Source organism: Scardinius erythrophthalmus, assembly GCF_964197995.2.
Source record: "Scardinius erythrophthalmus genome assembly, chromosome: 1".
Lineage (NCBI taxonomy): Eukaryota > Metazoa > Chordata > Actinopteri > Cypriniformes > Leuciscidae > Scardinius > Scardinius erythrophthalmus.
Window position 1 is genome coordinate 9,684,809 of NC_138221.1, and position 27,985 is coordinate 9,712,793.

The window sequence follows — 27,985 nt, forward strand, 5'->3', positions numbered from 1 at the left end:
ACCGAGAGGACATCTGTTTGCGCTGACTGATAGGTTTCGTTTTGAGTTAGTAGTGAGTGAGTGACCACGGGCAGCACATCGTAGATATTTCTGAAGTGCATAGTTGTCGTCTGTGTCGTTATGTGCATGTGTGCGTTCAGAGACATGTGAGTACCCTGGTCTTAATGTTTACATATCTGTATTTTGGTGCCTTAGGTTTTTTATGAGTGATACTCAGTTGAAATGCAGTATGTTAGCATAAAGTTCGCTAGCATTATGCTAATACCTAGTATAGTGTTACACTACTAGTGTGTTTATGTGTGTACTCATCTGACATTGTAGTTATTAGCTAATGTGTGCTATCTGGTATATTATTTGGTTATTTGATAAGCAGCTAAAGTTACTTGAAGGGAAAGTTGTACTAATTAGCATTTATTAGCTTTACTTAATGCATCATGTCAGCTGCATCATAGCTACTGTACACTCAGGAAGACAGATAATCATCTGCTGCTGTCAATAAATCCATTGAAGAGCATTAGAGTATTCGATTGCACTCTTACCGATGCACCAGTGGTCACCTATACTCAACTAGCTACAGTTACAGTCCTAGCTATCAAGTCACCATTACAGACATAAGTGGTTGTTTCACCAGTGTTTGATTAAAATGGTTTAAAAATCTAAATGTTATTAAGCTGCAATTTTAATATATAATATTAAACTAATTTTAAATGCATAGAAATGCTTTATTAAAGGAAAAGATACTGCTAAATGTTTTACATTGAGCCTATGATGAGCCACGTGAAACATTAAATCAATACTAATAAATATGAATAGTGGTTTACTCTTGGAACAATAGTGCTTTGTGGTGATCTTTATCTGATCATTTTCAGTTTCTGTGCATATAAAATGTTATTGTAATTGAGAAAACCACTTTTATGATCCCAGACTAAGGTTAGCCTGCAATGAAAATTTCTGGATTGTTTTGAAATAAAGTTCTCTTACGAGAGTCCTCTCGTACTGCGTTTTTGTAAAAACTCTACGGGAAAAGTCTCTTTTCACGAAACACTGAAGCAAAAAATTATCCTTAATTTTCATATATTGTAAAGCGCGTTGCAGCAGTACACAGCTATGGCGAGACGGCTTGCTCGCTCATTGGCTGCTCTGCGGCAACTGCATAAGCCTATCGAGCGAGGCCTGAAGTGACGTCAGGCCAATGACATTTCCCGCCGAGACGGGCGTGGCTAACCTCTTTAAAAGGAGCTCGAAAAGGCTGATTCACTCGATTTTAATCTCTTCAGCGAAGCGCACGCATCGCTGGATCACGGAAGCAAGCGTCGTTTGAAGCAAGCAACTTCAGCGGGACGAGCCCTCGAAGCCGCTGGCCAACGCCGCCTTCAACAGCCGTACCTGCTGCGCTTTCCGACGCCCATGTCCTTTATTGCATTTGCTCTGTTTTGTGTGTGTGTGTGGGTGTTCGCTTGTACACTCACCCCCTAAAAGAGCTGCGTCTTTTTAAAGATGCCTTCCTGCGGCTCGTGCCGAGCCCCACTCGCCGAGGGAGACAACCACGTTATCTGTGTCTCCTGTCTGGGTGAGGACCATGCAGCGCTCGCACTCACTGACGGCGGTTGCCCTCACTGCGAGCTTTTGCCAATGGTGGCTCTGAGGACACGCCTGGCATCCTTCTCGAAGCCTGCATTCACCGCCGCGATGCCTCGCCGTAAAAAGCGTCGTTCGCAGCGGGTCCCGGAACCCGCTCCAGCCCGACCAAGCTCGCCGGTTCGCCCGCTAGCTTCACCGGCCTCTCTCGAATCTCTTTTTGATGCTTAGCGCCCGCAGTCTGCACCGGAGCTCCCCTGTCGTACCCGGCTGGATGGTAGCTTCCTCCCTGGTGAGCGCACTTCTCCGGAATCAAAGCCCGCTCCCTTTCCTCCTGAGTTACATGAAGAAGTTGCGAAGGCCTGGAACACGCCCTACTCTGCGCGAACGCGCTCATCTGTGTCGCCTGCATTTTCCTCGCTGGATAATGCTAAAGACCGAGGCTACCTCTCGCTTCCGCCGGTGGAACAGGCGATAGCGACCCACCTTTGCCCACCCTCTGCTGGACGGCGGACTAAACCGGTGTTGCCTTCAAGAGCCTGCCGCATGACGTCGACGCTGCTCGCGCAAATTTTCTCCGCCGCTGGGCAGGCCGCGTCAGCGCTACACACCATGGCTACGTTGCAGATATTCCAGGGTGATCTCCTCCGTAAGTTGGACGAGATGGGACCTGACGCTATCTGCATCACGGATTTAAGGAGTGCTTCTGATCTCACGCTCCGAGCCACCAAGGCTGCCGCACAAGCCATGGGACGTTGTATGGCTTCCGCCACTGTCGCTGAGAGGCACTTATGGCTGACGCTCACGGAGATGGCCGATTCCGAGCGCAACGCGTTTCTCGACGCCCCGCTGTCTTCCGCTGGCCTCTTTGGTTCTTCTCTCTCCGAGTTCGTGGAGAGATTTACCGAAGCCCAGAAAGCGTCTCAAGCCTTCAAGCACTTCCTACCGAAGCGCTCCGGTTCTGCAGCGAGCCGTGATAAACGGACCCCACGGAGCTCTCAGCCACAGCCCCCGCCTCCGGCCGCCTCTTCACAGCAGCCACAGCGCAGCTCGAGGCCCCGCCCTCGATCAAGCTCCCGGCGCCCCACTACGCGCGGGCACGGTCGAGGATTGTGTTGAAGCCGGAAGCCCCGAAGAAGTCCTAGCACTCCTGGGAAAGCGCAGGTGTGTGAGTCCCGTTGCGGCCGGCCTCTCACCCAAGCGCACCGCTGTTTCAGTCCCAAGATTTGCGGCTGTTCCAGCGTTTTCTGCAAGGTGCAAGCCCGCACAGTTGCCCGCTTGCCTGCACACAAAAGCCGTTTTCACGGCTACCCAGATATATCTCGAGGAGAGTGTTTTTTCTGCTGTCCCGGCCACGGCCGATGGTGCTATAAATGTAGTGTCGATGCCCACTCCTCAGTGCCCATCCCTACACACAAGCACAGCCCTACACTTAGGGCTCGCGCACATAAAATCGACTCAGGTCGATTGCGCTTCCAACATAGTCAAAGTGCCCACTTCCCAGTGCCCACGAACACTATGTCTAACAGACCACAGGCTCTCTGTAAAAACGAGACCTGTGAGCGCGCGCTCTGCTCAGGCAGACAGCGCTCCCAAGGCAGTAAATGTGCCCGCTCCCAGCCCGCATTTACTCGCACACATGAGTCCCACGAGACTTTCTCGATCCTCCCTCACTCAGTTAAGCACTGTTGTAAGGTCAAGGACGAGCGTTCCGCCTGCTGTATTAAGCGCGCGCCCCGCCTCGAATGCCACAGGCATAACGCCTATGTTTTTGAGCCCCAAAGCGCCTCTGTCGCACGGCGAACAGAGCGCGCTCTGCATCCGACCCTTAGCCAACCATGCAGAAGCGTGGGCAGCGCTTCCAGGGGTTTCGGACTGGGTGCTAGGCATTATAAAGAGAGGCTTCTCGCTACAGTTTTGTCGACGACCTCCCCGCTTCACAGCGTGCGTCGAAACTACGGTGTCGTTGGAAGTAGCACACCTACTTCGCGCCGAAATATCAAAACTGATAAGCAAAGGGGCGATAGAGCGTGTACCCCGAGCTCAAAGCGAAGGGGGGCTATACAGCAGATACTTTCTAGTCCCCAAAAAGGACGGCGGTATCAGACCCATACTGGATCTAAGACAGCTGAACAGAGTATTAGTGAAACGCAGTTTCAAAATGCTCACGACCAGGAAAATTCTCGCGCATGTTCGCCGAGAAGATTGGTTCATGTCGATAGATCTGAAGGACGCGTATTTTCAAATACAGATAGCGTCACATCACAGGCAATACTTGAGATTTGCCTTCGAGGGTCAGGCATACCAGTATACAGTCCTGCCCTTCGACTTGTCCCTGGCACCTCGTACATTTACGAATTGCATGGACGCAGCGCTCGCTCCTCTCAGACTCAGAGGCATGCGAGTGCTGAACTATTTGGACGACTGGCTGATCCTAGCTCAATCACGATCACAGCTCGTGAAGCACAGAACCATTTTACTCGATCACCTCGAGAATCTTGGTATCACGGTCAACTGGACAAAGAGTTCACTGAACCCCAGTCAAACGATTTCGTTTCTGGGTATCGTTCTGGACTCACAATCTATGACAGCGCGGCTGTCGCCACAGCGCGTGCTGAATGTGCAGCACGCGCTGTGGCGACAGCCGCGCTGTCATAGTCTGGCGAGATCATTCCGCTGCGGCGCGCCCACCCCGCTCAGGAAGTTTCAAAGGATGCTAGGTCTCATGGCCTCAGCATCACCAGTTCTCCAGCTGGGCTTGCTCCGCATGCGCCCGCTGCAGTTCTGGTTGAAAGCGCGAGTTCCGCGCGGAGCGTGGGTGTCCGGTCGATTACGCCTCAAGGTCAATCACAGCTGTGTGACAGCCCTGATACCTTGGCTGGCGGACGACTGGTACAGATCAGGTGTAAGCCTGGGGACTTCCTCGAGAGTGAGGATGGTGTCGACAGACGCATCCATCTCGGGATGGGGAGCGCTGCTCGAGGGCAGACCGTTCTTCGGCCTGTGGTCGGAACGAGAGAAGCTCCAGCACATCAACTGCCTAGAAATGCTGGCAGTGCACAACGCGCTGACGCGTTTTTGTCCCCATACCAAGGACCAACACGTCGTGGTTCATTCGGACAACACGGCCATAGTGTCCTATATAAATCGCCAGGGTGGTCTGAAATCCACATCCCTGTACAGGTTGGCGAAACGCCTCCTAATATGGGCTCAGCACAACTTACGCTCGCTGAGAGCAGTGCACGTACCTGGGCTCCAGAATGTGGGCCCAGACAGACTGTCCAGGAACAACGATCCCCAGGGCGAATGGTCTCTACACCCGCAAACAGTCCGGCTGTTGTGGGAGAGATTCGGCAGAGCGGAGGTGGACCTATTCGCGTCCCACGAAAACGCTCATTGCCCCGCGTTCTTTTCCAAGAGCGACAGCGCGCTATCGCGGAGGTGGCCACGCTGCCCGCTATACGCTTTTCCCACCGTCTCCCTCCTGTCACAGGTGTTAGAGCGGGTCAGGGAAACAAAATGCCCGGTGCTGCTTGTAGCACCGTTCTGGAAGAACCAAGCATGGTTCCCAGTCCTGATGCAGTTAGCAGACATCGCTCCATGGCCAGTGCCATTGAGGAGGGATCTCCTCTCACAGGCCGGGGGCTCGATTTGGCACCCACACCCGGAGCTGTGGTCCCTTCACGTGTGGGCGCTCAACGGGTATCCGTTGGTCTCGCAGAGGGAGTGATGAAAACCATCACTCAGGCTAGAGCACCGTCGACTCGGCGGCTTTATGCCTCAAAGTGGTCGGTTTTCTCCAGCTGGTGTACAGCTCGGAGCTTATCACCCCTCGATTGCGAGATATCGGAGGTTCTCTCCTTCCTACAGGAGCTGTTGGATAAGGGCAGATCCCCTTCCACGCTCAAAGTTTATGTGGCGGCTATTTCAGCGTTCTCTGGATCAACGCTGGGTCAGTCACTAGGAAGGAACGATTTAGTCATCCGCTTCCTCAGGGGAGCCAGGAGGCTGAATCCTCCCAGACCTCCTTCAGTCCCTATGTGGGACCTTTCTACGGTGTTGGCGGCCATGAAAGGTGCCCCTTTCGAGCCTATCCAGTCTATTAGCCTCAAACATCTGTCTTTCAAAACAGTGTTTTTGATGGCTCTCATTACAGTGAAGCGCATAGGCGATCTGCACGCGCTCTCCGTGAGCCCAGCGTGCTTAGAGTTTGGCCCTAATGACTCTAAAGTCATACTCAAACCTAAGCATGGCTATGTGCCAAAATCCCTCAACACGCCGTTTCGGGCTCAGGTTATTTCCCTGTCTGCCCTACCGGGATCAAGTGAGGAAGGGGACTCGAGTTTTCTTTGCCCTGTTAGGGCTTTAAGAGCTTATGTGTCCCGCTCTGCTGTCTTTAGACAGACAGAGCAGCTCTTTGTCTCATTCAGCGGACGTTCCAAGGGAATGGCTGTTTCGAAACAGAGTCTATCCAGATGGATAGTTGACGCCATATGTCGTGGAAATTCTTTCTCCACTTTAAATAATAATTGGAAGACAGCTGGAGATTTCAAAAGTTATAAAGATCTTTATTTCTTGCAAGAAAGGCAGTTCACACATCAGTCAGAGTCTGATATGGAAGGGCGCTGACTTCTCCTTTTTGCCCAGCTTATATACCCTTAACACATCCTGGTCTGTCTCAAAAAATCGCCTTGGTTTACCTTAAAAGGCAACATGTCTTTTTTCGAGATCTCTTCTAACATAAATTCTATCTAGACAAAGCAATACCATGTCTGCAAAAGTTTCCTGTTTTTAGCTGCTGCTCTCATTCACACCTTTTGCCTATCTCTATTTTCATCAAAGTTGCACACATACTTTTCACACTTAAAAGTATACAATAGGTCACTTGAGCTTGAGTACTCATAGTCTCTTTGCTACTTAGTCTTCTAACCCAGAAACATTTTGTTCCTGCAAGCTTATCTTAACTTATACATTTCTAAAACTTGGTTACATATCTTTAATAATGTACTTTAGCTCATATGATTATATTTCTTTAAATGCTTATGAGTAAAAATAAATGTTCAACGTTAACACAAGTTGCACACATCTGAAAGTAAAAAAACACATCTAAATGTAAAATTTCCATTACACATAGCGCTGGCTTATACTGTCAAGGGCACCCAGTGCCCGTTGGGAGTTAGAGCGCACTCCACGAGAGGCGTTGCCTCCTCGTGGGCTTGGTCTAGCGGGATTTCCCTACAGGATATATGTACGGCGTCAGGCTGGGCCATACCGTCTACATTTATCAGGTTTTATAACCTAGAGGTTCCCGCCTTGCAGGCTAAGCTTTTATCGGTGTAGTCGATTCAGTTCGCTACCGACTATCTTTGGGCAGAACTGTGTAAGACCCACATTTCCCACATTAGTTCAGGCTTCCTACCCTGTCAATGTGATATCATATTCGCGTCTGCGTACATGGCCATATACATGGCCCTTATTCCCTGACTCTATGTGAGTCTATCTGGTGATTGTGCACTGTACTCCTGGATTAGCTTCCAGTGATCGGTGTTTCTATCCCAGCACGCACGGCATCTTACAAAGGGTTCCCGTAGCGTTTTTACAAAAACGCAGTACGAGAGGACTCTCGTAAGAGAACGTACTCGGTTACTAACGTAACCTCGGTTCTCTCTAGAAGAGGGAACGAGTACTGCGTTCTCTGCCGTGCGTACGGTTCACTCTGGTTCGCTTCGGCGATCAAAATCAAGTGAATCAGCCTTTTCGAGCTCCTTTTATAGAGGTTAGCCACGCCCATCTCGGCTGGAAATGGCGAGGCGGGCGCGAAGCGCCCTCATTGGCCTGACGTCACTTCAGGCCTCGCTCGATAGGCTTATGCAGTTGCCGCAGAGCAGCCAATGAGCGAGCAAGCCGTCTCGCCATAGCTGTGTACTGCTGCAACGCGCTTTACAATATATGAAAATTAAGGATAATTTTTTGCTTCAGTGTTTCGTGAAAAGAGACTTTTCCCGTAGCGTTTTTACAAAAATGCAGTACTCGTTCCCTCTTCTAGAGAGAACCGAGGTTACGTTAGTAACCGAGTACGTTTTTAAAGAGTAATATAAAGTGATGTGTTTATTTCAAAGTGATTTTTTTTTTTTCAGATTACATGATGTGTCAGTGTATTTTACAGTTCTTTAAAGTAGGTAATGCAGAATAGGTGTTCATATTTCACTCTCTTAGTGTTCATGTTGTAACTCTGTGTCGGACGGTGTTGCGAGAGGCAACACTCTTGAAAGTGTTGAACTAACACTTTGAGGGTTGTTCCCATATTTACACTTTTGAAGTGTTGAAATTACTGTAAAACTTCAAATAATAGCCGAGTCCCAAATAGACGCCTGTCTCTTTTACACTCCTGGTGTGGCTACAGGTTTGGATAAATAAAGGCCGGTCTCAAATAGAGGCCTGGTCTGTTTTTTAGTTTCGGGTTGTTTTTAATCTTCTAAAACCCGTCAGATCGTCTGTTTAAGCCGGTTCTATGGAGCAGATTGTGCACGCAAGAGAACCCTGCGCATCTGGGCGGGAGCTGTTAGCGCAAGCAAGGCAGGCAGAGAGAGCTAGCGTCGCGTCGCGTCTATGACAACTCGAGGTATTGCACACCGGACGTGCATTTTGTCAGTTTATGGCCAGCAATATTGTTATGTTTAAGGATATTATGGAATTAAAGGGCACCTATTATGCAAAATTCACTTTTACATGGTGTTTGAACATAAATGTGTGTTGGCAGTGTGTGAGCAAAACCACCCTAGAATGATAAAAATCCACCCAGTAGTTTTTTTACTATCTCAATAAATCATAAGCACTGTCTCAGAACACCCTGTTCTAGATTTTCCTCATTGTGACGTAGAAATGAGCTAAGCCCCACCGACGTGATTTGATTGACATCTGGTTTTGGCATAGACCCCGCCCTCGGTGATCTGCATCCTCCATTGTTTCAACGACAGCCGGTAATGTCTCCTAAGAAGTGTAGGTCTTCCGTTGTGGGATGTAAGAATGGACATACTAGTCTTCACTGACATCAGAGCCACTGAAAACGCAGCGGATGGATTTTATTTATGAAGAAAAGGCACCACTTAAACTTCCTTAATACGAGAATCATGTTCTGACTGACTGTTTAGTGAACGAGGGTCAAAGTTAATCCTCAAGTGTGCATGTGTATGGTTTTTGCTCATACTGTTCGCGATCCAACGTCACCTCCAGAAGAAGTAAGTGTATTTTATTATTTTTGAGCAAATAGTCATTTCAATCGATGTCAGCCAGTTCAACAACAAATGCGTCTAAAGCTATTTATTGTCGTCGTCATAGGATGTCTCACCAAACAACGTCAGACTGTTTTATGTCATGTACATTATTTTTTACAGCAATAACAAATGTAAAATGAATACCTCTCATAAACGTCTATCTCCCTACAGCATTTGTTTTCTGGTTCTGTAACGTTAGCCATCTTCTCATATTTGCCACATAAGCGTGTTTGTAAGTTAGTTTAAAAAAATGCGCGAAAGTTTTTGTGTGTGTGTGTTGCACATCCATAATTGCAAAGGGGACGCGATTAAAACTTTGTAAGTACATAAATGTATCAAACAACCATTCCGAGACGTTTAGTCTATTCTCATTCGTGTTTATTCTGTGCCGGAGTCTCTTCATCATCTAGGTCCAGCAGCAGGGCGGGGATATGCAGCTCATTTACATTTAAGGTGGTATAGACCAAAAACAGGTCTTTTTAAAACAGGCCCCAAAAATGACATTTTCAAATGGTTATAATAAATTAACTGTGGGGAATTTTGTGCTGAAACTTCACAAATACATTCTGGGGACACCCAAGACCAATATTACATCTTGTAAAAAGGGGCATAATAGGTGCCCTTTAAGATCATGTCTGTACTGTTATGATTGTACTGTACAATTAAAGGGGGGGGGGGGGTGAAATGCTATTTCATGCATACTGAGTTTTTTACACTGTTAAAGAGTTGGATTCCCATGCTAAACAAAAGTGGACAAAGTTTCAAAAATTAAATTGTACGTTTGAAGGAGTATTTCTGTTACAAAAATGCTCCTTCAGTTTGTCACAAGTTTCGGACAGTTTTTTTTTAGTATGGGCATGTGTGACGTCAGATGTAGCGGAATTTCCTTATACGGGTCCTAAGGGCACTTCTCCTGGAAGAGCGCGGGCGCATGCACAACCGTGTGCGCAACCGTAGACCAGAGCAAGAGAGCGAAAGCAGTACGCCCATCAAAGCGCTATGCTTGGCTTTAGGGAAGTCAATGTCACCAAAGAAGTGGGTTTTTGGTTGCCAGGGCAAGACAACCCTGCACAGATTCCCAAAGAACCCAGCGTTAATGGACCAGTGGATGGAGTTTGTTTTTCCAGAGCATTTTTTTTTTCGGAAAGACTCGGTACAGCCTATCTTTCTTTTATAAATATAATTGAAGTGAAGATAATAGGTAGACGCTCAGTCTAGGTGCTAATTCTGGGTTTATCACCAGGTTCACTCAGGAGTGTCGGCCAGAACACCACTTAAAGCCAAATATTCCCGAGTATGAAATGACGAGCTGAGAGATAGTTCTTATTATTCTGTTTATTCTTTCCTCTTTCTTGTCTCAGTAATTTACAGTGTGTAATTTGAGTGTGTAATTTGAGTGTGGTTTCTATACAGAGAGAAATAAAATACAAATGAATAAAGGCAACATATGCATACACATAATTCCTCCTTAAGCACTAATATACATTACAATATAAAATAAACAATAGTCAGAATATGACTATATTTATATATCTTAAACTCTAAAATGTAGGCAGATAAAGATTCAAACACTTACATGGGATTCTCAGATTTTCTATGTACTAAGTCATCAATAACAAACTTTCTGTCATCTATGATAAAGCTACTCAATAGCCTAGATAGCCTATAATGGTCCAGATAATAATATTTAACACAACCTACTTCAGATTTTACTCCACCACAAAGTACTGATAAGTAGTAAAGTATAAATCAGGTGGACCGAAGCTAGAAAGTAACGTCCGAACGTGAATATAATTAACACAACGCTCACGTAGCGACCCTCAAACTCCTAACTCTCATCCATATCAAATAACAGAAATAACAGCTAACAAAGAAATGCAATATCACGAGTAATACAGCAAAAATACTTACTTTTCTCATTAACGCACACTCTGAGGAAAATGTCGCTCACAATGAGAATCCAACTGACGATCTCTGTCGTACTGCGTACTAACTTTGACAACCGACCGACTATCTTTCATACTGCATACTAACTGCGTGACGTCACATACAATACACAAACCAGCGCGCGCGTCCGCTATCCCATTACAAGCACTGAATAAACGGCAGTAAACTTAAAACATAACTCACGATATGGTCAACTGTACTAAATAATATGAACACAAACATAACTTTGGGGCCTTTTCTACAATAATAAAACTAAAGACTTTTTGGAGATATGAAGGATGCAATACTACTCTATAGATACTCAAGATTAACAGGAGATTGAGTGAAAATTAGCACTTCACCCCCCCTTTAAATACTATCATTTCTTAGTCTGCAGTCTGAACGCTTTACCTCAGAGCGTCCGTTAACTGAATGAATTATGAATATCAACTGAAAATCCGATAACATCAGCAATTTTCATTCAACCAGCTGATTTCTGTAAATGAATGTAAAACTAAATGTATATTGCAGCACAGGGGGAAGTCTCAACACTAAATTAAAGGCCTGTCTCATAAAGACGCATGTCTCAAATACAAGCCGGTGCAGTTCGGCGATTTGGGAAAATAAAAGCCTGGGCTATTATTTGAAGTTTTACGGTAAGTACATTGGTGTTGATTTCCAGATTTCAAATTTACTGTGTAGTGATTAATGTAATTATTATAAGATCAAACTATATATTTAGATTAATTTGGACATTATGCTGCTGTAATCAGTAGTGGTTGAGGAAGATGAGTGCCATTGTTTTGTGTTACTGATGTTTTTATCCATGTCATAGTTTGAGAAATAAGAGTAATGTCTTTCAATAGTGCAGTTTTACAGGCTTTAGTCATGTATCCTGACTCAAATAATGTGTTTCTAACAGCAAACACTCAGAATAAAGTGAGATGATCTGCTGATGATCCTGAATGGCTTGTTGAATGAGTGTTGATAGTCTGAGGCTCATCAATATTAACAGATCTGCTGAAAACACTCTTTATTTCATGACAATAGTTCCTGTTTTCACCTCATTTATTATGCTGATGTCTTCAGATCTCCTGTAAGCCTATCTCTTTGTAGCCTATGTTTATTTCTGTTGTAGTAGAAATGTTCTATGTGTTTGCATTTTCATATATTCATAGAAACTTAGAAAACATGATGGTAATAAAATGCACGGGATTGCATGTGAAGTCCCATGATTCTCTGCTACATGAATATAACAGTGAACTGTTATTAACCCTTATGCATGTTTGATAAATAATGTAACAATGTGTTCGTTATAACTGAGACATATTTTCATTTATCCTAGAAAAATAACCTTTGGGGAGTCAGGACAATAATGAAGGATGGATGCCCTCCTCTCGCGGTCATTTGATACATGTTTGTCTCTTATTCAGTAATATAAAATTGTTTGCCACCACACTGTTTATGCTTTCAACTGTTTTTCTTACCATTATTTATATTTGGGAAATTTGACATTATTATATTCTGTAGTCCATAAGCATAAAACAAACTCAGTAACTTATATATTTTTGATTTTGGCAGATCAACTCACACTACAATTCATCATCAGTGAAGCTCCTCCCACAGCGGTCACATCATCAGTGATGCTCCTCCCACAGCAATTCCCCAATAAATGCTGTAAATTCCCATCAGCTACAAGTGAAGACGAGCATCAGAGCATCAGGAAGAGCTGAAATCTGCAAAGACTGAGTTTATTAAAGAGGACAGTGAGAACATGAGTGATCCAGAACCCTGCAGAATGAAACACACTGAAGATCCTGAAGAACAAAGAGGTTGGTGTTTATTCTTCATTCATTCATTTAGGGCTGGGCGATATGAAGCAAAAAATATATCTCGATATACGATATATATCTCGATATCTTTACAGGAAAAAAACCCCCAATAACTATTGCAAAAACAAATATGCCAAATACCACAAAGTATTTTTTTATTGAAGTGCAAATAGGTTGGCAGTTCATGGAACAAAGTGCTTCTGCGACATTAAACAAAACAAAATCCCTGTATACAAAAAAAATAATTAAACTGTAAAATAAAGTAATAAATAATACATATTGCACTATTTTTAATAAACCTGCATATAAATATCATTACTAATTTTGGCAAATAAATTTGGGGAATTTGGTTGAATGAGACAACACGTAAAGGAGGCGGAGGTGGGCACAGCACAGAGAAGGCAAACAAACAAATTGGCGAAATCAGAATTTAATACAAACAAATATCGATATATACGATATGACAAAATCCATATTGTGTTTAAAAAATATCTCGATATATTTTAAATATCGAGATATTGCCCACCCCTACATTCATTCATGTTAGAAACATTCAAGCACTTCATCACTTTTAGATAAACAGTTCAACTATGAAATGGTACAGAATGTTCTGGGTTTTCAAAAAGGGAGGTTTGAGACATTTTTATATTGATTATCAACATACTATTTTAACTCCCTGAGGTCGGCGGTATCGCCGGCGATACCAGCTCGCTTTTTTTTAGCAGTGTAAAAGAAACTCATGAATACTCTGTTGAATTTGATTTTCCATAGGAGTTTCATACATCAATCGATTCTGTTAAATGTGTATTATGTTTGTGTATACTCACAATAAAAACAAAGTGTTGTGCTTTTTGCCAAATAAAGAAAAATAAACATGATGCAAGTTCTGCCTACTCTCCGTCAGTGTAGTTCATTCTGAAATGCGTCTGAAAATGAACTGTAACTCAGCGAATTCTCAGTCAAACAGGCATACAGACACACAGGCATGAAGCTTGAATTCTCTTCTTTTAAATGAAGTAATTTTTATAAAAAAAAACCAAATATTCACAGTTTATGTAATATGTATGCAAAGAGAGAGATGTCAGTCGTTCTCATCTCAGCTAATTAAGTTTTAATGTGCTCCGCCCACGGAGAGCGCGCGCTATTCAAACGCAAATGTGAGGCGATCCAAACAAACCTGTGAAACGCCCACATCAGCTGGATAACACACACTGCGAGTTCACTTTCAGACTTATGTACTTTACGATGCTGTGAGGAATAATACTATCTTGATAATAATCCTGCAAAAATTTACCTCAGAAGTTCTGGAAGTATCATTTCGAGGAGCAAACGGATCCAGCTGAGGAATAGGTCAGTTCTGTTTGCTTTGTTCTAATCTGAATGAATGAACGCAAAGATGCGCGCTGCTGTACTGGAGCTACTACAGCTGGCAAAAATACTGTTTTAATATGAATTGCGTTTCTATGAATGAATGAATGAATGCACAGATGCGTGCTGTTGTGGAGCTACTACAGCTGGAAAAAATACTGTTTTAATATGAATTGCGTTTCTATGAATGAATGAATGCACAGATGCGTGCTGTTGTGGAGCTACTACAGCTGGAAAAAAGACTGTTTAAATATGAATCGTGAATACAAAGAAAGATTACACTGGAAATATTGTTACAATTTTAAATGTTGTTGTAATTGTATAACCTTTAAAAAAAAAAAGAATATATATATATATATATATATATATATATATATATATATATATATATATATATATATATATATATAAGGATAGATGTAAACAAAATCTTAAAAGGTCATCATAAGCCTTCTCTTTAAATAATTTTATTATGCTTTATTTGTGACACATTTGGGAAGAGAATATATTTCAAATCTGAAAATACAGTATGAGAACAATTAACTGCACAATTACTAGAAATGTTTACCTTGGATATTGTACAATTTGCAAGCAAAATTTGTGGAAAAAACAACAAACCAGTTATATATTGTCCTTGCATTCTTGTGGCTCAGTCACACACCTGAATGAAAGGCTCATTACGTATGCAGCCTCATTATGCGGGCCCCATTGACTCTGCAGGTGTGAATCACGCCCACCCGCATATGGCCTTTCCAAACAAAAAGTGTTTTACAAGATTTAAATCAATGTATTGTGTTATGTGAATGATTAGGCAGGATGATTTTCACATCATTTTGAAGAAAGAAATGAAGAAAGAAATTCTAGGCAACGACATCCATTAGTCAAAAGTCTTCTTTACACATATTTAGTATGTGTTGTGTGGCCTTATTTCAGAAACATTAGTTTTTTGTTTTTTTAAAAACCATGCATAAACATTATTCTCTCAAAAATACAAACATGTACTTGCAAGTTGTTCACATATTATGGTAGCCCTGTTTGTGCTAAATAGAGTGAATTTACACCTTTTCCATTAATATGTTTATAAGCAACTGAAAAAAGCACAAATGTCAGGGCATGTCAAAACATCTCAAGGACCCCAAAAACACCTTAGACCCCAGAGGGTTAACTGATAAATAATCAATTTATCAAATTATCATAATATTTAAAACAGTTGTCTACTTTCTACTATTAATTTAGGGCTCACTTTCATGCCCTTTCAATTTATATTTCTTTCAGTGTATTATTTTGATGTAGTGAATTTTATTTAATACATTTTTCTTTCATGTCAGACCTGATGGAAGAGAGCGAGGAGAGTGAAGAACTGAGTGAAGTGGAGGAGGAACATCATTTCAAACCTGGAGAAAAACCTCTGAGTCGCTCAAAGACTAAAAAGACATTTTTAAAGAAAAGAAGAGCCAAGAAATCTTTCACCTGCACTCAGTGTGGAAAGAGTTTCGCATGCAAATATGGTCTTGAGCGCCACATGAGAATTCACACAGGAGAGAAGCCGTTCTCGTGTGATCAGTGTGGAAAGAGATTCTCAAACACATATCATCTTAATGTTCACATGAGAATCCACACTGGAGAGAAGCCATTCTCATGTGATCAGTGTGGGAAAGATTTCAGTCAATATTCACACCTTAAAGAACACATGAGGATCCACACTGGAGAGAAGCCGTTTAAGTGTGATCAGTGTGGGAAAAATTTCAGTCAATATTCAAACCTTAAAGAACACATGATGATCCACACCGGAGAGAAGCCGTTCTCATGTGATCAATGCGGCAAAACATTTCTTAGGTCATCAGAGCTGAAGACACACCTGACAGTTCATACGAAGGAGAAGCCACATTCATGTTCTGTGTGTGGAAAGAGTTTTTCACGGCGTCAAACTTTACATGCACATGAGAAAACTCACACTGGTGTAAAAGAGTACATGTGCTTTGAGTGTGAGAAGACTTTTACTGAAGCGAACAGTTTAAAACTGCACCAGAGAATTCACACTGGAGAAAAACCTTACAAGTGTTCACACTGTGACAAGAGATTCAGTCGATCATCACATCTGAAATCACATGAGATGAACCACACTGGAGAGAAACCGCATACGTGTGATCAGTGTGGACAGAGTTTTGCTGTTAAAAGTACACTGAAGCTACACATGATGATCCACACTGGAGAGAAACCGTTTAATTGTGATAAATGTGGGAAAGATTTCAGACGATCTTCACACCTTAATCTTCACATGAGGATCCACACCGGGGAGAAGCCGTTCTCGTGTGATCAGTGCGGCAAAACATTTATCTGTGCATCAGAGCTGAAGAAACACCTGACAGTTCATACGAAGGAGAAGCCGCATTCATGTTCTGTGTGTGGAAAGAGTTTTTCACTGCGGCAATATTTACATAGACATGAGAAAGCTCACACTGGTGTGAGAGAGTACATGTGCTTTGAGTGTGAGAAGACTTTTACTACAGCGAACAGTTTAAAAAAGCACCAGAGAATTCACACTGGAGAAAAACCTTACAAGTGTTCACACTGTGACAAGAGATTCAGTCAGCCAGCAAATCTGAAAACACATGAGAGGATCCACACTGGAGAAAAACCTTACAGGTGTTCACACTGTGACAAGAGATTCAGTCAGTCAAGAAGTCTGAAAACACATGAGAGGATCCACACTGGAGAGAAGCCGCATACGTGTGATCAGTGTGGAAAGAGTTTCTCTTTTCAAACTCACCTGAAGCGACACATGAAGATCCATGCAGTGGAGAAACCACATCACCTCAGTCTGAGATCACAGTAAGTAGTTTATTTTCATGTGCTGAGCAACAAAGTCTCTTCTGTGTAAGTTAGACACACATCACCCTATAGCCAAATCTCTCCTCTCCACCTATAGCCGGTGTGTGGTGAGCACAGGACACTTTGGACACAAATTTACCATTTACCATATCTATTGACTTTCGCTCTCTGACAGTAGGTGGCGCTCATGTAAAAGCAGAAATAAAGCACTATACAGGGCTCTAGACTGCAAGTAAATGGAAATTCATTATAATCCATTATAAAGCTTGGAAGAGCCAGGACATTTTTTTATATAATTCCGATAGTATTTGTCTAAAAGAAGAATGTCATACACACTTCGGATGACTTGAGAGTGAGTAAATCATGGGCACTGACTTGGAAACCAGGAGAAACATTGTGCCATGGACGAACAAGTTCATGAAGTTTGAAGTAATATGGCTAAGTCCACAAATCACCAATATTCCCTGTGGATTTAATGTAGTAATGCTCAGTGTAACCATGGTATTGTGGCAGAAATAGTCAAATGTTTTTACATTAATCATTTCAGGGTTCGTACATCCTTTTGAGAGTAAAATTCAAGCACTAATCAAGGACTTTCAAGCCATTCACACTTTTTCCAGCTCTTCAATTTTTTTTTAATATTATCCAGTTTTAATGTTATTTTTAATGTGATGACCAAAACCATGATTTGTTCATCCTTAAAAGATTGTTAAACTAAACATTGATTGTTAAACCATTTGTAAAACTAAATGTTTCAGGAAACTAAAACTAAAACTAAAAGTGTAGGAAAACAGTAGACCGAAGGTTTAAAACTACAGTTATACTTAAGAGTAAAGAGAATGGAATATGCTGGGATATATATATATACATACACCATGGTCTGGGTGAATACTCGATTCTGATTGGCTGCAGGGTGTCTGTTAAAAAGTGATAGAGGACACCTAGTAAAGGAGTTCTGGTGAAACTGACTGTTTACCGTTCGAAATTAATAAATAAATGCGCTGGCTACATCAGCTGTGAGTAACCATAGCAACAGGCAGTCAAAGTAATCAAAACAAAATTGAAGGGTTCTACGAGCTGAGCGGACTATAAATATCTCCGAAACCAAGTTATTGTTTGTAAAAACTTTAGATTTCGATTGTAAACCTAATTATAATATACACCAATGTTTTAAAAATGTGTTATTTGGCAAGTGACCATGGTATAAGCGGGTTAATGCCCTTCGAGGTGTCCATTGTCAGGTATTAATGGACTTAATCGGACGGTTCACGCCTCGCCGTCGTCCATTAATACCTGACAATGGACACCTCGAAGGGCATTAACACTTACATATATTCCAGCGAATATTTCATTCTCTTTACTCTTAAGTGTTGGTCAAGTTACTTGGAAAAAGTAATTAGTTACTGATTACTGATTACTTCTCCAAGAAAGTAATCCAGTTACTTTACTGATTACTTATTTTCAAAAGTAATTATTTACTTTACTAGTTACTTTACTAGTTACTTTTCAAAAACATGATGCATAAAATGAATACGCTATAAAGCAATAGACCTTTCTGCTTAATTCTATTCTTTCTGCATATTCCATCATCTAAAATTGAATCAAATGTTTTATTAGTTTCAATATTTTAACTTTATGCACATTGCATCAATGGCTCACTCATTAAGATGGTCGCCTGCCGCCTCCTACTGGCGGTTTATAAATATTATTTCTATGCACAAATAATATTTCTTATTTGTATATTCAAAAAATATAATTAAATAATCTCATTACATTATTTAATGCAGTTTTTATTTGATTGGTAACAGCCCTTTAGCATCTTATTATTCTATTTTAATTTATTGATCAAATTTAAGAATTTTAAATGAAAGATGAAGCAAACGATTAGGGAAAAATGCCCTTTATAAAGGTTAAAATATCATAAATATGCCGATTTATATATGTTAAAGCTGACTGAACTGATGAGAATACTGATTCGGAATAAATTATATTTACAACACACACAAAAAATCAAATTTTTTTCCTGTTCTAACAAATGTTTTTACTCAGACAAGTGAATGACCGACCGAAGAACAAATGAAAAAGCTTAAATGTTGAGCTCTGGTATATATTTTTTATTATTATTCATTTATTTACCCATAAACCTGTCTTTAGGAAGCCAAGTTACAGTGGCAAGAATACCTTTGTGAAACCTTTGTGGGTGGTGGACCCTCAGGGTTTAAATTAAGACAGGAGTTTGCCTTAATCTAGTTGATCATGCATTTCTTTTCTTTTATTCCACAGCTGATGTGTGCAGTTTTTTATTGCTTGCATTAAAATAATTTTCTCTGGTTTTGTTTTTTAATTGCAGTCTTTTTCTTCTGCCATTCATGCTTATCAGCTCCATGCAATCTTAAGCTTTTCTTGGTTCATCTGCACACAGTCTGAAAATGTTTTTTGGCAGTTTGCTAAAATAAAAGACTCATTCTAAGAGCTGTTGACTTTTCTACCTTGAGAAAGAACGTTAAACGAACAACTGCATGACAAATCATGACATAAGACTGACATCACTTACAACGTACTAATGCATCCCTCATGAACAAATATAACGTCTGATGTTTGCACGTGTAACGGGTACAGGATCTCTGTATCAGCTGACAGTTAAACGTTCCCAGCAATCTGTGGAATGGTGGAAGAAACACAGGACAACAATGTGCGTGTGATCAGCTCCGGTCTTGCTGGATTATGACGAGCAACGCAGCAGACCCGTTGCAACACACTGCACTCACATAGCGCCCTCCACTGGTCTGGCAGAACCACCATCCACTCAATGTATTTTCACATACAGCGATAATATTATATTCATCAATTGTGAAGAACCAACAATTGGGGCATCACACTCTCCCCACCACAGAAGGTGAACCTCTAAATTTTTACTAAATGTCTTTATGCATAACTTTAATAAATTGGAACCATAAAAGTAATTGGCACTGCTCTGTATGGATCATTGGCATAGCCTAACCATGTGTGTGCAGTTGTGGGTACCAATGGTAGTGGCTGAATTGGGTTTGCTGCTACTGTGTTTAGTGTAGTCAATGTTTGGAATGTGGGTTGTCCAAGATATGGGTAAGTCATTCTTTGGGCAGGTTTTCTATCTCTGAGTGACCGTCTAATTGCTCCACATGATTCTTGTTGCTGTGACCCTCCCTCTTGGTCCTCAGTCATCTGCTCCTCTTGTGTGTCTCCACATTCTGGTTCCATACATTGTTCTGGTTCTGGATTCTCAGCAGGTAAGTAAGAGTCAGCTTGTATGCAAGTATCACTAGACATGTACTCTGGTTCTGTTGGTACTTGTTCCAAAGTCTCTCTTGTGTAAGTCCTTGGTGAATCATCTCCTTCCATGATGTAGGGTTCATTCAATCCTCGCTGAATCGGTATACTTTCTGATCCTTTTCTTCTAGATCTTGGGTCTTCTGGAATGCTCCTCCAACAGCAACCTTCATCCTCTTCCGAGCTAGATTCTCCATCTTCTCCTACTTCCTCTTTTTGTGTCACCTTTCTGTCCTTTTGTCCCCTTGTCTCAACACTCCCCTTTTGATGCACTTCCTGTCTCTTTGGGTCCAGGCTCTCCGGTGTTGGTAAGTCATTCACAAGCAGAAGGAGATTTTGATGCTGTGTTCTGATCTTGCTCTTATCATTTTCAGGATGCACTTTGTATACAAAGTTGTCACCTAATTGCTCCTTTACAACGTGAATGTTAGGCTCCCAATAAGAACGCAGCTTTCCTGGGCCACCTCTCTGGCTCAAATTCCTTACCAGGACACGATCTCCAGGTCTTAGGATGACACAGCTGGCTTTCTGATCATAATATTCCTTATTGCGAAGACTCATCTGTTTGCTGCTTTGTGCTGCAATCCTATAGGCTTCAGCCATCCGATCTGCCCAGCGTTCCGCATACCCATGTGGGGTGGTAAATCCATCTTCCTGCACTAGCCCAAACAATAAATCAATAGGGAGACGGGGATGACGACCATACATAAGGTAAAACGGTGAGTACCCCGTAGATTCATGTTTGGTGCAGTTGTAGGCATGGATCGCCTTCTGCAGATGTTCCCTCCAACTCTGTTTGTCCTTATCAGTCAGTGTCCGCAGCATCTGGAGCAAAGTTCTGTTTAGTCTCTCTACAGGATTACCTTGGGGGTGGTATGGTGTTGTCCTGGAGCGACCAACTCCACAGAGCTTCTGTAGGTTGTGAAAGAGGGAATTTTCGAACTCACGCCCCTGATCATGATGTAGTTTTGCAGGGAATCCGAAACGAGGTATGAAGTCATTGAATATTTTCTCAGCCGCGGTCTTCCCAGATTTGTTCTTGGTAGGATAGGCCTGGGCAAATCTGGTGAAGTGGTCAATCACCATCAAGATGTATTCATAACCCCCGCGACTGGCCTCGAGGTGCAAGTAATCAATACATACTAACTCAAGGGGTGCGCTTGATGCTATTCCTCCCATTGGTGCACGCACATGCATTACTGGCTGTTTCTGCGTTACGCATGGACACTGGCGAGTCACATATTCTTCCACACTCCTCCTCATTCCAGGCCAGTAGAATCTCTCCCGAGTTAGCTGTAACACCTTCTCTGACCCAACATGACTCATATGGTTATGAAGCTGCTGAAGAACCATCTGACGATACTTTGCGGGCAACACCAGTTGTCGTCTTTGTTTAGTTATCCTATACAAGATGCTGTTTTCTAGAACCAACCGTTGCCACTCTCTTAACAGCTTCCTTGTGTCGCTAGCAGCAGTGCACCGAACATGAGGGGTCACCATCTTACCAGCTTCCTTCAGCTCGAAAACTGGGCCAATCACCATGTCCTCCCGCTGGGCTCTACTTAATTCATCAGTACTGATGGTCGGTGAAATCTGGTTATGCAGTGTAACCACGTCAGGCGCCTTCAAATTTAGAGCTGCCACCCAGGCTACATCTCTATTCATGGACATCCTGTTGCCCTCCCAAGTTGCTTGGATAGCATTTTGTGACAGGTTCTCTGTGCACTCACTGATGTATTGGTCCATGTCCAAGGGACAACGTGACAGCAAGTCTGCATCGTTGTTGCTCTTGCCCGGTCTGTATTTGATCTCAAATCGAAAATCTGCGAGCTCCCCCACCCAACGATAACCAGCTGCATTTAACTTCGCAGAACTCATCACATAAGTGAGAGGGTTATTGTCAGTATAGATGGTAAAATACGGGGCATAGAAGAGGTAATCGCAGAACTTTTCGCACACCGCCCACTTAAGTGCAAGAAACTCCAGCTTGCCTGAATGGAGCCTGTAATTTTTCTCAGCAGGGGACAATGTTCTTGAGCCATATGCAATGACCCGTAATTTTCCTTCTTGCCTCTGGTAAAGTACTGCCCCCAGTCCTTGCTCAGACGCATCTGTGTGTAATATAAATGGGGTGTCAAAGTCAGGGTATGCGAGCACAGGCGGGCTGGTAAGCATGTCAATGAGTGTGTCCAAGCTCTGCTGGTGCTTGTCTTCCCACACAACCGGATGTCGAGATGGCATCTGTGGACTTCTCTTCCTTTCCTTCTTACGTCCTATTTGTGATGGAGTTTCTGATGTGCTAGCTTGAAGCAGCTCATAAATGGGTTTCGCCAACCTAGCAAAATCTTGAATGTAGCTTCTATAATAGCTCAGGAAGCCTACAAGGCGGCGGACTTCTCCAACGTTTTGAGGTGTTTTGTCACGGAGAACCCTCACAGCCTCCAGATCTTTTGGGTCAACTCTTACTCCATATGAAGACACAAGACGACCCAGGTACCGGACCTCTTGCTTAAACAACTCACACTTAGCTGGACGTAGCTTGACACCATGCTGCCGAAGAGCTCTGAACACAACTCGCAACTTCTCCACATGTTCTTCAAAGGATTTGGCAAAACACAGCACATCATCCAGGTAGGGCAGACAACACTCATCGCGGATGGAATCTAACATCTCTTCCATACTCCGCTGAAAAGCGGCTGGGGCATTTGATAGACCAAAGGGTATCCTTACCCATTCAAATAGGCCCCAAGGGGTCACAAATGCAGTCAAGTGCCTTGACCCTTCAGCCATAAATCCCTGGTGGTAAGCCTTACCCTGGTCGAGTATGGAGAACCAACGGTAACCACCCAAGGTGTTCATGAGATCCTGGATTCGTGGCAGAGGATGGCGATCAGGTATGGTTTTCTTGTTAAGCTGGCGATAGTCAATACACAATCGTAATGTACCATCTTTTTTCCGGACACACACTACTGGGGCAGCATAGGGTGATCGGGATTTTACGATCCAACCCTTGGCAAGCAAGTCCTGAACATACTCTTTTACTTCCTTCAAGAGTGGCTTGGGTATAGATGTGTAGGCCTTTTGCACAGGGATATCATCCTTCACACTCAGGGTCATTTGTAGACTGGGGATGTTCCCAATGTCGTTTTCATCACGGGCAAACACAGCAGACTCTTCATAAAGTAGTTGTTTCACAACTGCTTGACTGCTTGCCTTCAAATGACTCAAATCTACGGGAGGATGCCACAGTGTGCCACTGTCATCCGGCTGCACTGGCTGAGATGACACCATTTCCAGTGAGCTGCTTGGTTCAATTTGATCAGTCTGGACAATCTTGCTAATGGTTGCTATTTCCCCAAGTATAGCTCTTTTTGGAATGGTCACGTCATGCTTAGTATGGTTTCCAACTGGAACTTTTATATATGACTGCCCTCCTTTGTGAATCTCAATCAGTCCTTCTCCAAGGTCAAGAAGTCCTACAGGTGAGATCTCATTACTTGGTTCGAACAGAACTGTAGGTTCGGAAGTGTTGAAGTTATAAGGCACCCTACATTTCACATTAGCAACCTGGCCAGAACGAATAGTGAAACTTTGCGGTCCTACCCTCACCCGAGCTGTGTCTGCACATACTTTGTCTGCACGGATGAAGCCAACTGACACCTCAACAGGGTCATCTTGGGTATTTCCAAAGTTACTCATAAGAGAATGCAAGGTGGTAAGAATATCTGCACTATCTTTTGGCCCTGTAATTAACTCTGAGATCACATTAAACCCCAAAAGAGGCCTCTCCAACTGCAGCTGACTGACCAGAAAGGGCACTTGGATGGAGTAACGAGTCCCGTCATGTCCAGGTAAGCTTACTGTTGCTTCAACCCACCCACTGAATGGAATTACATCCCCACTGATGGCGAATACCTCCAAACCAGCACTGGGTCCCACTATTTCAGATAAGGGACGAACATCATATGTTGGTAGGTACTTTTCCCTCCAGTTCTGATCGATAATGCTAACCTGTGCTCCAGTGTCAAGAAGCATGCTCATTTTATGGCCTCCAATTTCCCCTTCCAGAAGACACTTCTTCCAGACAAACTGAACAATCTTTTCTTCTGAGTTCTGAGGCTGCCTTGTGTATGGTTTCCTTGCAGTGCTGCTTCTGTGATCCCACGAACCTACATTGACTGTATAGTTACGGCAGGGTGACCCTGGTTTGGTGACTGCAGTCTGTGGTGTGTTCTTTGACCTGGTGCCAGGCGCTGACCTGTTTTGTCTGCTCAGGCATCCAACAGCCCTGTGACCCTCTTCGCCACACAAGAAACAGTGATTGCATGTCTCTACTTTCCCTTGCTTAATACAGTTGGGACAACCTAGTCTTCTCCTCTTTTCAGGTGCTTTAGCTGTGCATTGACACTTCTGTTCTGTCATTTTGGTCTGCTGCAGTGAATTGACAACATCCGTCAGCGCTTCCACTTGGGTTATTAGTTTGCGAATCTCTTTATTAGTATGTTCAGTAGTAACAGCTGCTGCCTTAATTTCTGGAGCTTCTTCAATCTGAGCACTACGAGCGTGAGTGACTTTATGTCGTGGCAGAGACTGCAGTCGACGCTGTCTTTCCTCTTCCTCACTTGTAACCTTTACAAGCTGTCTGAGAAGCATGTCATCGGTCACGTCTCCAGCAGCGACAAGTTGTTTAAACTCACGACGAATCTCACTGTACTTGGGCCCCAGACCCTGGCAAACCGTATGGAGAAACACTTCTTGAATGGTCTTGGCATCATACCTTATATCAGATGTGTTGTGCTTCGAAGCAAACTGAATATTTTGTTTAAGGCCAATGACGCGATAAAGAAATTTTTGTGGGGTCTCATTTTCTCCTTGGCGTGCACACATCAAAGTTTGAAACAGCTCAGTGCTACTCTTATCACCCAAGTGAGACTGTAAAAGTCATCTTAACTCTTGTACTGTCAAATCCTCTTTTTCCATTAACATCTCCTTGAAATGACCAGGTTTAGTGATTTTCAGGACCCCTGTAATAATTTCACTCTCACTAAAATGTTCTTGTAGGCCCTCATCAATTTGTCGACATAAGCTGTTAAAGCTGATCTCAGACGTGGAGTCACCAATCTGACCTCCATGGACTTTAAACTCTCTCCGTGAGCTATATGCGAGTTCTCTCCTGAACACTTGGTCATCGGTATTGGACGGAGAAGGGTAAGTCTGAAAAGGGGGTTGGAAAGAGCTGGGCTGTGGGGGTATAGCATAAGGACTCTTAGCTTGAATCTTTCGGCCAAGCTCTTCGTACATCTTCAACATCTGCTGGTATTCAGTGTCCCCAGTGTATGTGTATGTGTGGGTGTGGCTAGTATTTGTGTTTGTGTCAGGTGTTATGTGATCAGAATAAACCTGAGCTTGAGCTGTACTTGTGCCATGTGTTGTGTCTTTTTGTGCTGCTATGTGCTGGGGCTGAGTAATTTGTGTAATTTTGTCTCTCAGATCAAGTAATACAGCCATCCCCTCATCTTCCCTTCTCAACAGGCTTTTACTACACAAAAACCCACTAACAAAATCAAAACAACCCTCTTCATCCCCCAGTTCTACTTGTGATTCTTCCCTCTCGTCAATGTGTTCAATGTTTTTAGCGATAAAGAAGAGTTCATCAGCAGACAGTTCACAGAGTGCTTTCCTGATTTCTCTCACCAGGCTTCTTCTCTCGTTTGTCATCGTACTGACCTCCATACCACTGTTAACAACAGTCAAACAACAGCAGGGATTCCATTCAGGAAATCACAGCAAGCTGGTCTTGGTCTTCGGATTCTTTTGGATAAGCTCCACTCCTCCAGTAGGTGGCGCCATCCCGGATGAGCCCCCAAGAACTGTAACGGGTACAGGATCTCTGTATCAGCTGACAGTTAAACGTTCCCAGCAATCTGTGGAATGGTGGAAGAAACACAGGACGACAATGTGCATGTGATCAGCTCCGGTCTTGCTGGATTATGACGAGCAACGCAGCAGACCCGTTGCAACACACTGCACTCACATAGCGCCCTCCACTGGTCTGGCAGAACCACCATCCACTCAATGTATTTTCACATACAGCGATAATATTATATTCATCAATTGTGAAGAACCAACAATTGGGGCATCACACACGTGCATACAGTTTACCATTACGACATCGTTCATGAATAAACATGACGTCTGAACACGGACAAACGGTGCGTGTTGACGCGTTTCGTTTTAAGGCTTTTGAACGCGATCGCTTGCCGTAGTGTTTACCACTGACTTCGCGGGCGCTCATGTCATTGTCACTCAGGAGTCACGGCTCACGTCGCGAGACAGTCTCGCAGTATAACGCAGTAACGCAGCCTGCTTACGGGGAAGTAACAGTAATCTAATTACTGTTTTTGCAATTGTAATCCCTTACTTTACTCATTACTTGAAAAAAGTAATCGGATTACAGTAACGCGTTACTTCTAACGCGTTACTGCCCATAAAACACATAAATATTTTTTATATACATTGTCAGAAAAGTAAACAAAACAATGAAAGCATCATCGCAATTGCCAAGTCCATCTCATCTGGCATGTTATTAGAATTATTGATAATGTTTTATAACTCATCTCTGTTTATATGACTTATTAGTTACAGTGTCTGTTTTCATAGACGTTAAATGTAGGTTTTAAATCATAGTTTCAGCACTAGATGATTTATGTCAGTTTTGTTTGTTGTGTTGTTGTGGCTTCGACAACCTGATAATCTTAAATTACATGATCACGGTCACTATATTTTTCAACATGTGATTAGCCTTAGTACTTAGTTCAGAGTCTGAAATATTGATTATTCCTCTCTCATCATGATTGTAAGAAATGAAACTTGTGTGTTTTTAGCAGAACTGCCAGAAAGCATCTGGAAGGAGAGGACAGAGAGAGCGCCAGTGATCCAGAACCTGCAGAATGAAACATCAAGAGACTGAAGAACAAAGAGAATGGTGTTTATTCTTGATTCCTCATTCATTCTTCATGATGAAGAACATGCTGATGCTCACCAGACTTATATTGTTTCATGACCAAACTAGTGATTTATAACACAAATCATCTTCATGACATTAAAATAGATCATAATCGTGCACAGCCGTTGTCCACCAGATTTGATGAGATTAAAATGACTATTGAACTCATCAGTGATCTTGACTTTGAGCTTCACTTTTCATTTCACGTTTGTCTCTCATTTAAAATCTCACTTGATTTAATGTTTCTTTTAGACCTGATGGATGCGAACGAGAAAGGAAAAATGTGTGTAAATGTAAATCAAGTCTGAAGATTCACATGAGGATCCGCAACGGAGAGAAATTTTACACATGTGATCAATACGGGAAGAGTTTCACTCAGGCCTTCGTTCTGAAATCTCTTCTGCCTTCTCATTCAGAAGAAGAGCACCAGAAAAATTACACTGGAAAACACTTTCATGTTCAGGAGCTGAAGAAGAGGCCGTAACACTTTCAACACAGACATGAATCTGATATTAATTTGAACTCATTCATTGTTTTTCAGAGATCTGTCTCATTAGTTTTAAATTTGATTATTTTTTGTACTTCAAGTTATGATGTATTAAACTCATTATAATTTTGTCAACAGCTTGTTGTTTTTGTCCAATTGTATTGTCTGCTGATTCTTCTTGCTTCAGGAATAATTCAATAATTTTCAGTTCTGAAAGCCAAGTATTACGTTTGCTTCAGCGGCTTCCCAGTAAACACAGACCATTCCCCTAACAACGGTATTTGGTTCCTGTTTGGTTATTGTTTTGGGAACTAAATCATAATGTTCTAGGAATGCTCTTTTTATTTTTTTGCAGCAATAAAATAATGTTCCC

The 27,985-nt window shown here is 42.7% G+C and overlaps 1 protein-coding gene across 5 annotated transcripts; it reads left to right on the forward strand.

The window, feature by feature from the left end:
* The first annotated feature begins 28 nt into the window (after positions 1 to 28).
* LOC308687508 (uncharacterized protein) lies at positions 29 to 27,985 on the forward strand. Of its 5 annotated transcripts, none has more exons than XM_081360096.1 (7): positions 29 to 146; positions 7,716 to 7,753; positions 12,124 to 12,194; positions 12,360 to 12,610; positions 15,307 to 16,810; positions 27,004 to 27,104; positions 27,378 to 27,745. In XM_081360096.1, the coding sequence occupies exons 4-6, from the start codon at positions 12,553 to 12,555 to the stop codon at positions 27,071 to 27,073; spliced, it is 1,632 nt and encodes a 543-aa protein (XP_081216222.1). In that variant the 5' UTR covers positions 29 to 146; positions 7,716 to 7,753; positions 12,124 to 12,194; positions 12,360 to 12,552; the 3' UTR covers positions 27,074 to 27,104; positions 27,378 to 27,745. The 5 variants fall into 5 exon arrangements, with proteins under 5 accessions (XP_081216222.1, XP_081216220.1, XP_081216221.1 ...); XM_081360094.1 differs by lacking the exon at positions 7,716 to 7,753 and adding an exon at positions 25,817 to 25,955 and having other exon boundaries at positions 39 to 146; XM_081360095.1 differs by lacking the exon at positions 7,716 to 7,753 and having other exon boundaries at positions 39 to 146; positions 27,378 to 27,985.

Bases quoted from the DNA above. Each gene is read 5' to 3' on its own strand.
- LOC308687508 (XM_081360094.1), top strand. From the start codon at position 12,553: ATGAGTGATCCAGAACCCTGCAGAATGAAACACACTGAAGATCCTGAA. The intron at 12,611-15,306 runs GTTGGTGTTTAT...CTTTCATGTCAG, and splicing joins AGATCCTGAAGAACAAAGAG to ACCTGATGGAAGAGAGCGAG. The intron at 25,956-27,003 runs GTAGGTGGCGCC...GTGTGTTTTTAG, and splicing joins GGATAAGCTCCACTCCTCCA to CAGAACTGCCAGAAAGCATC.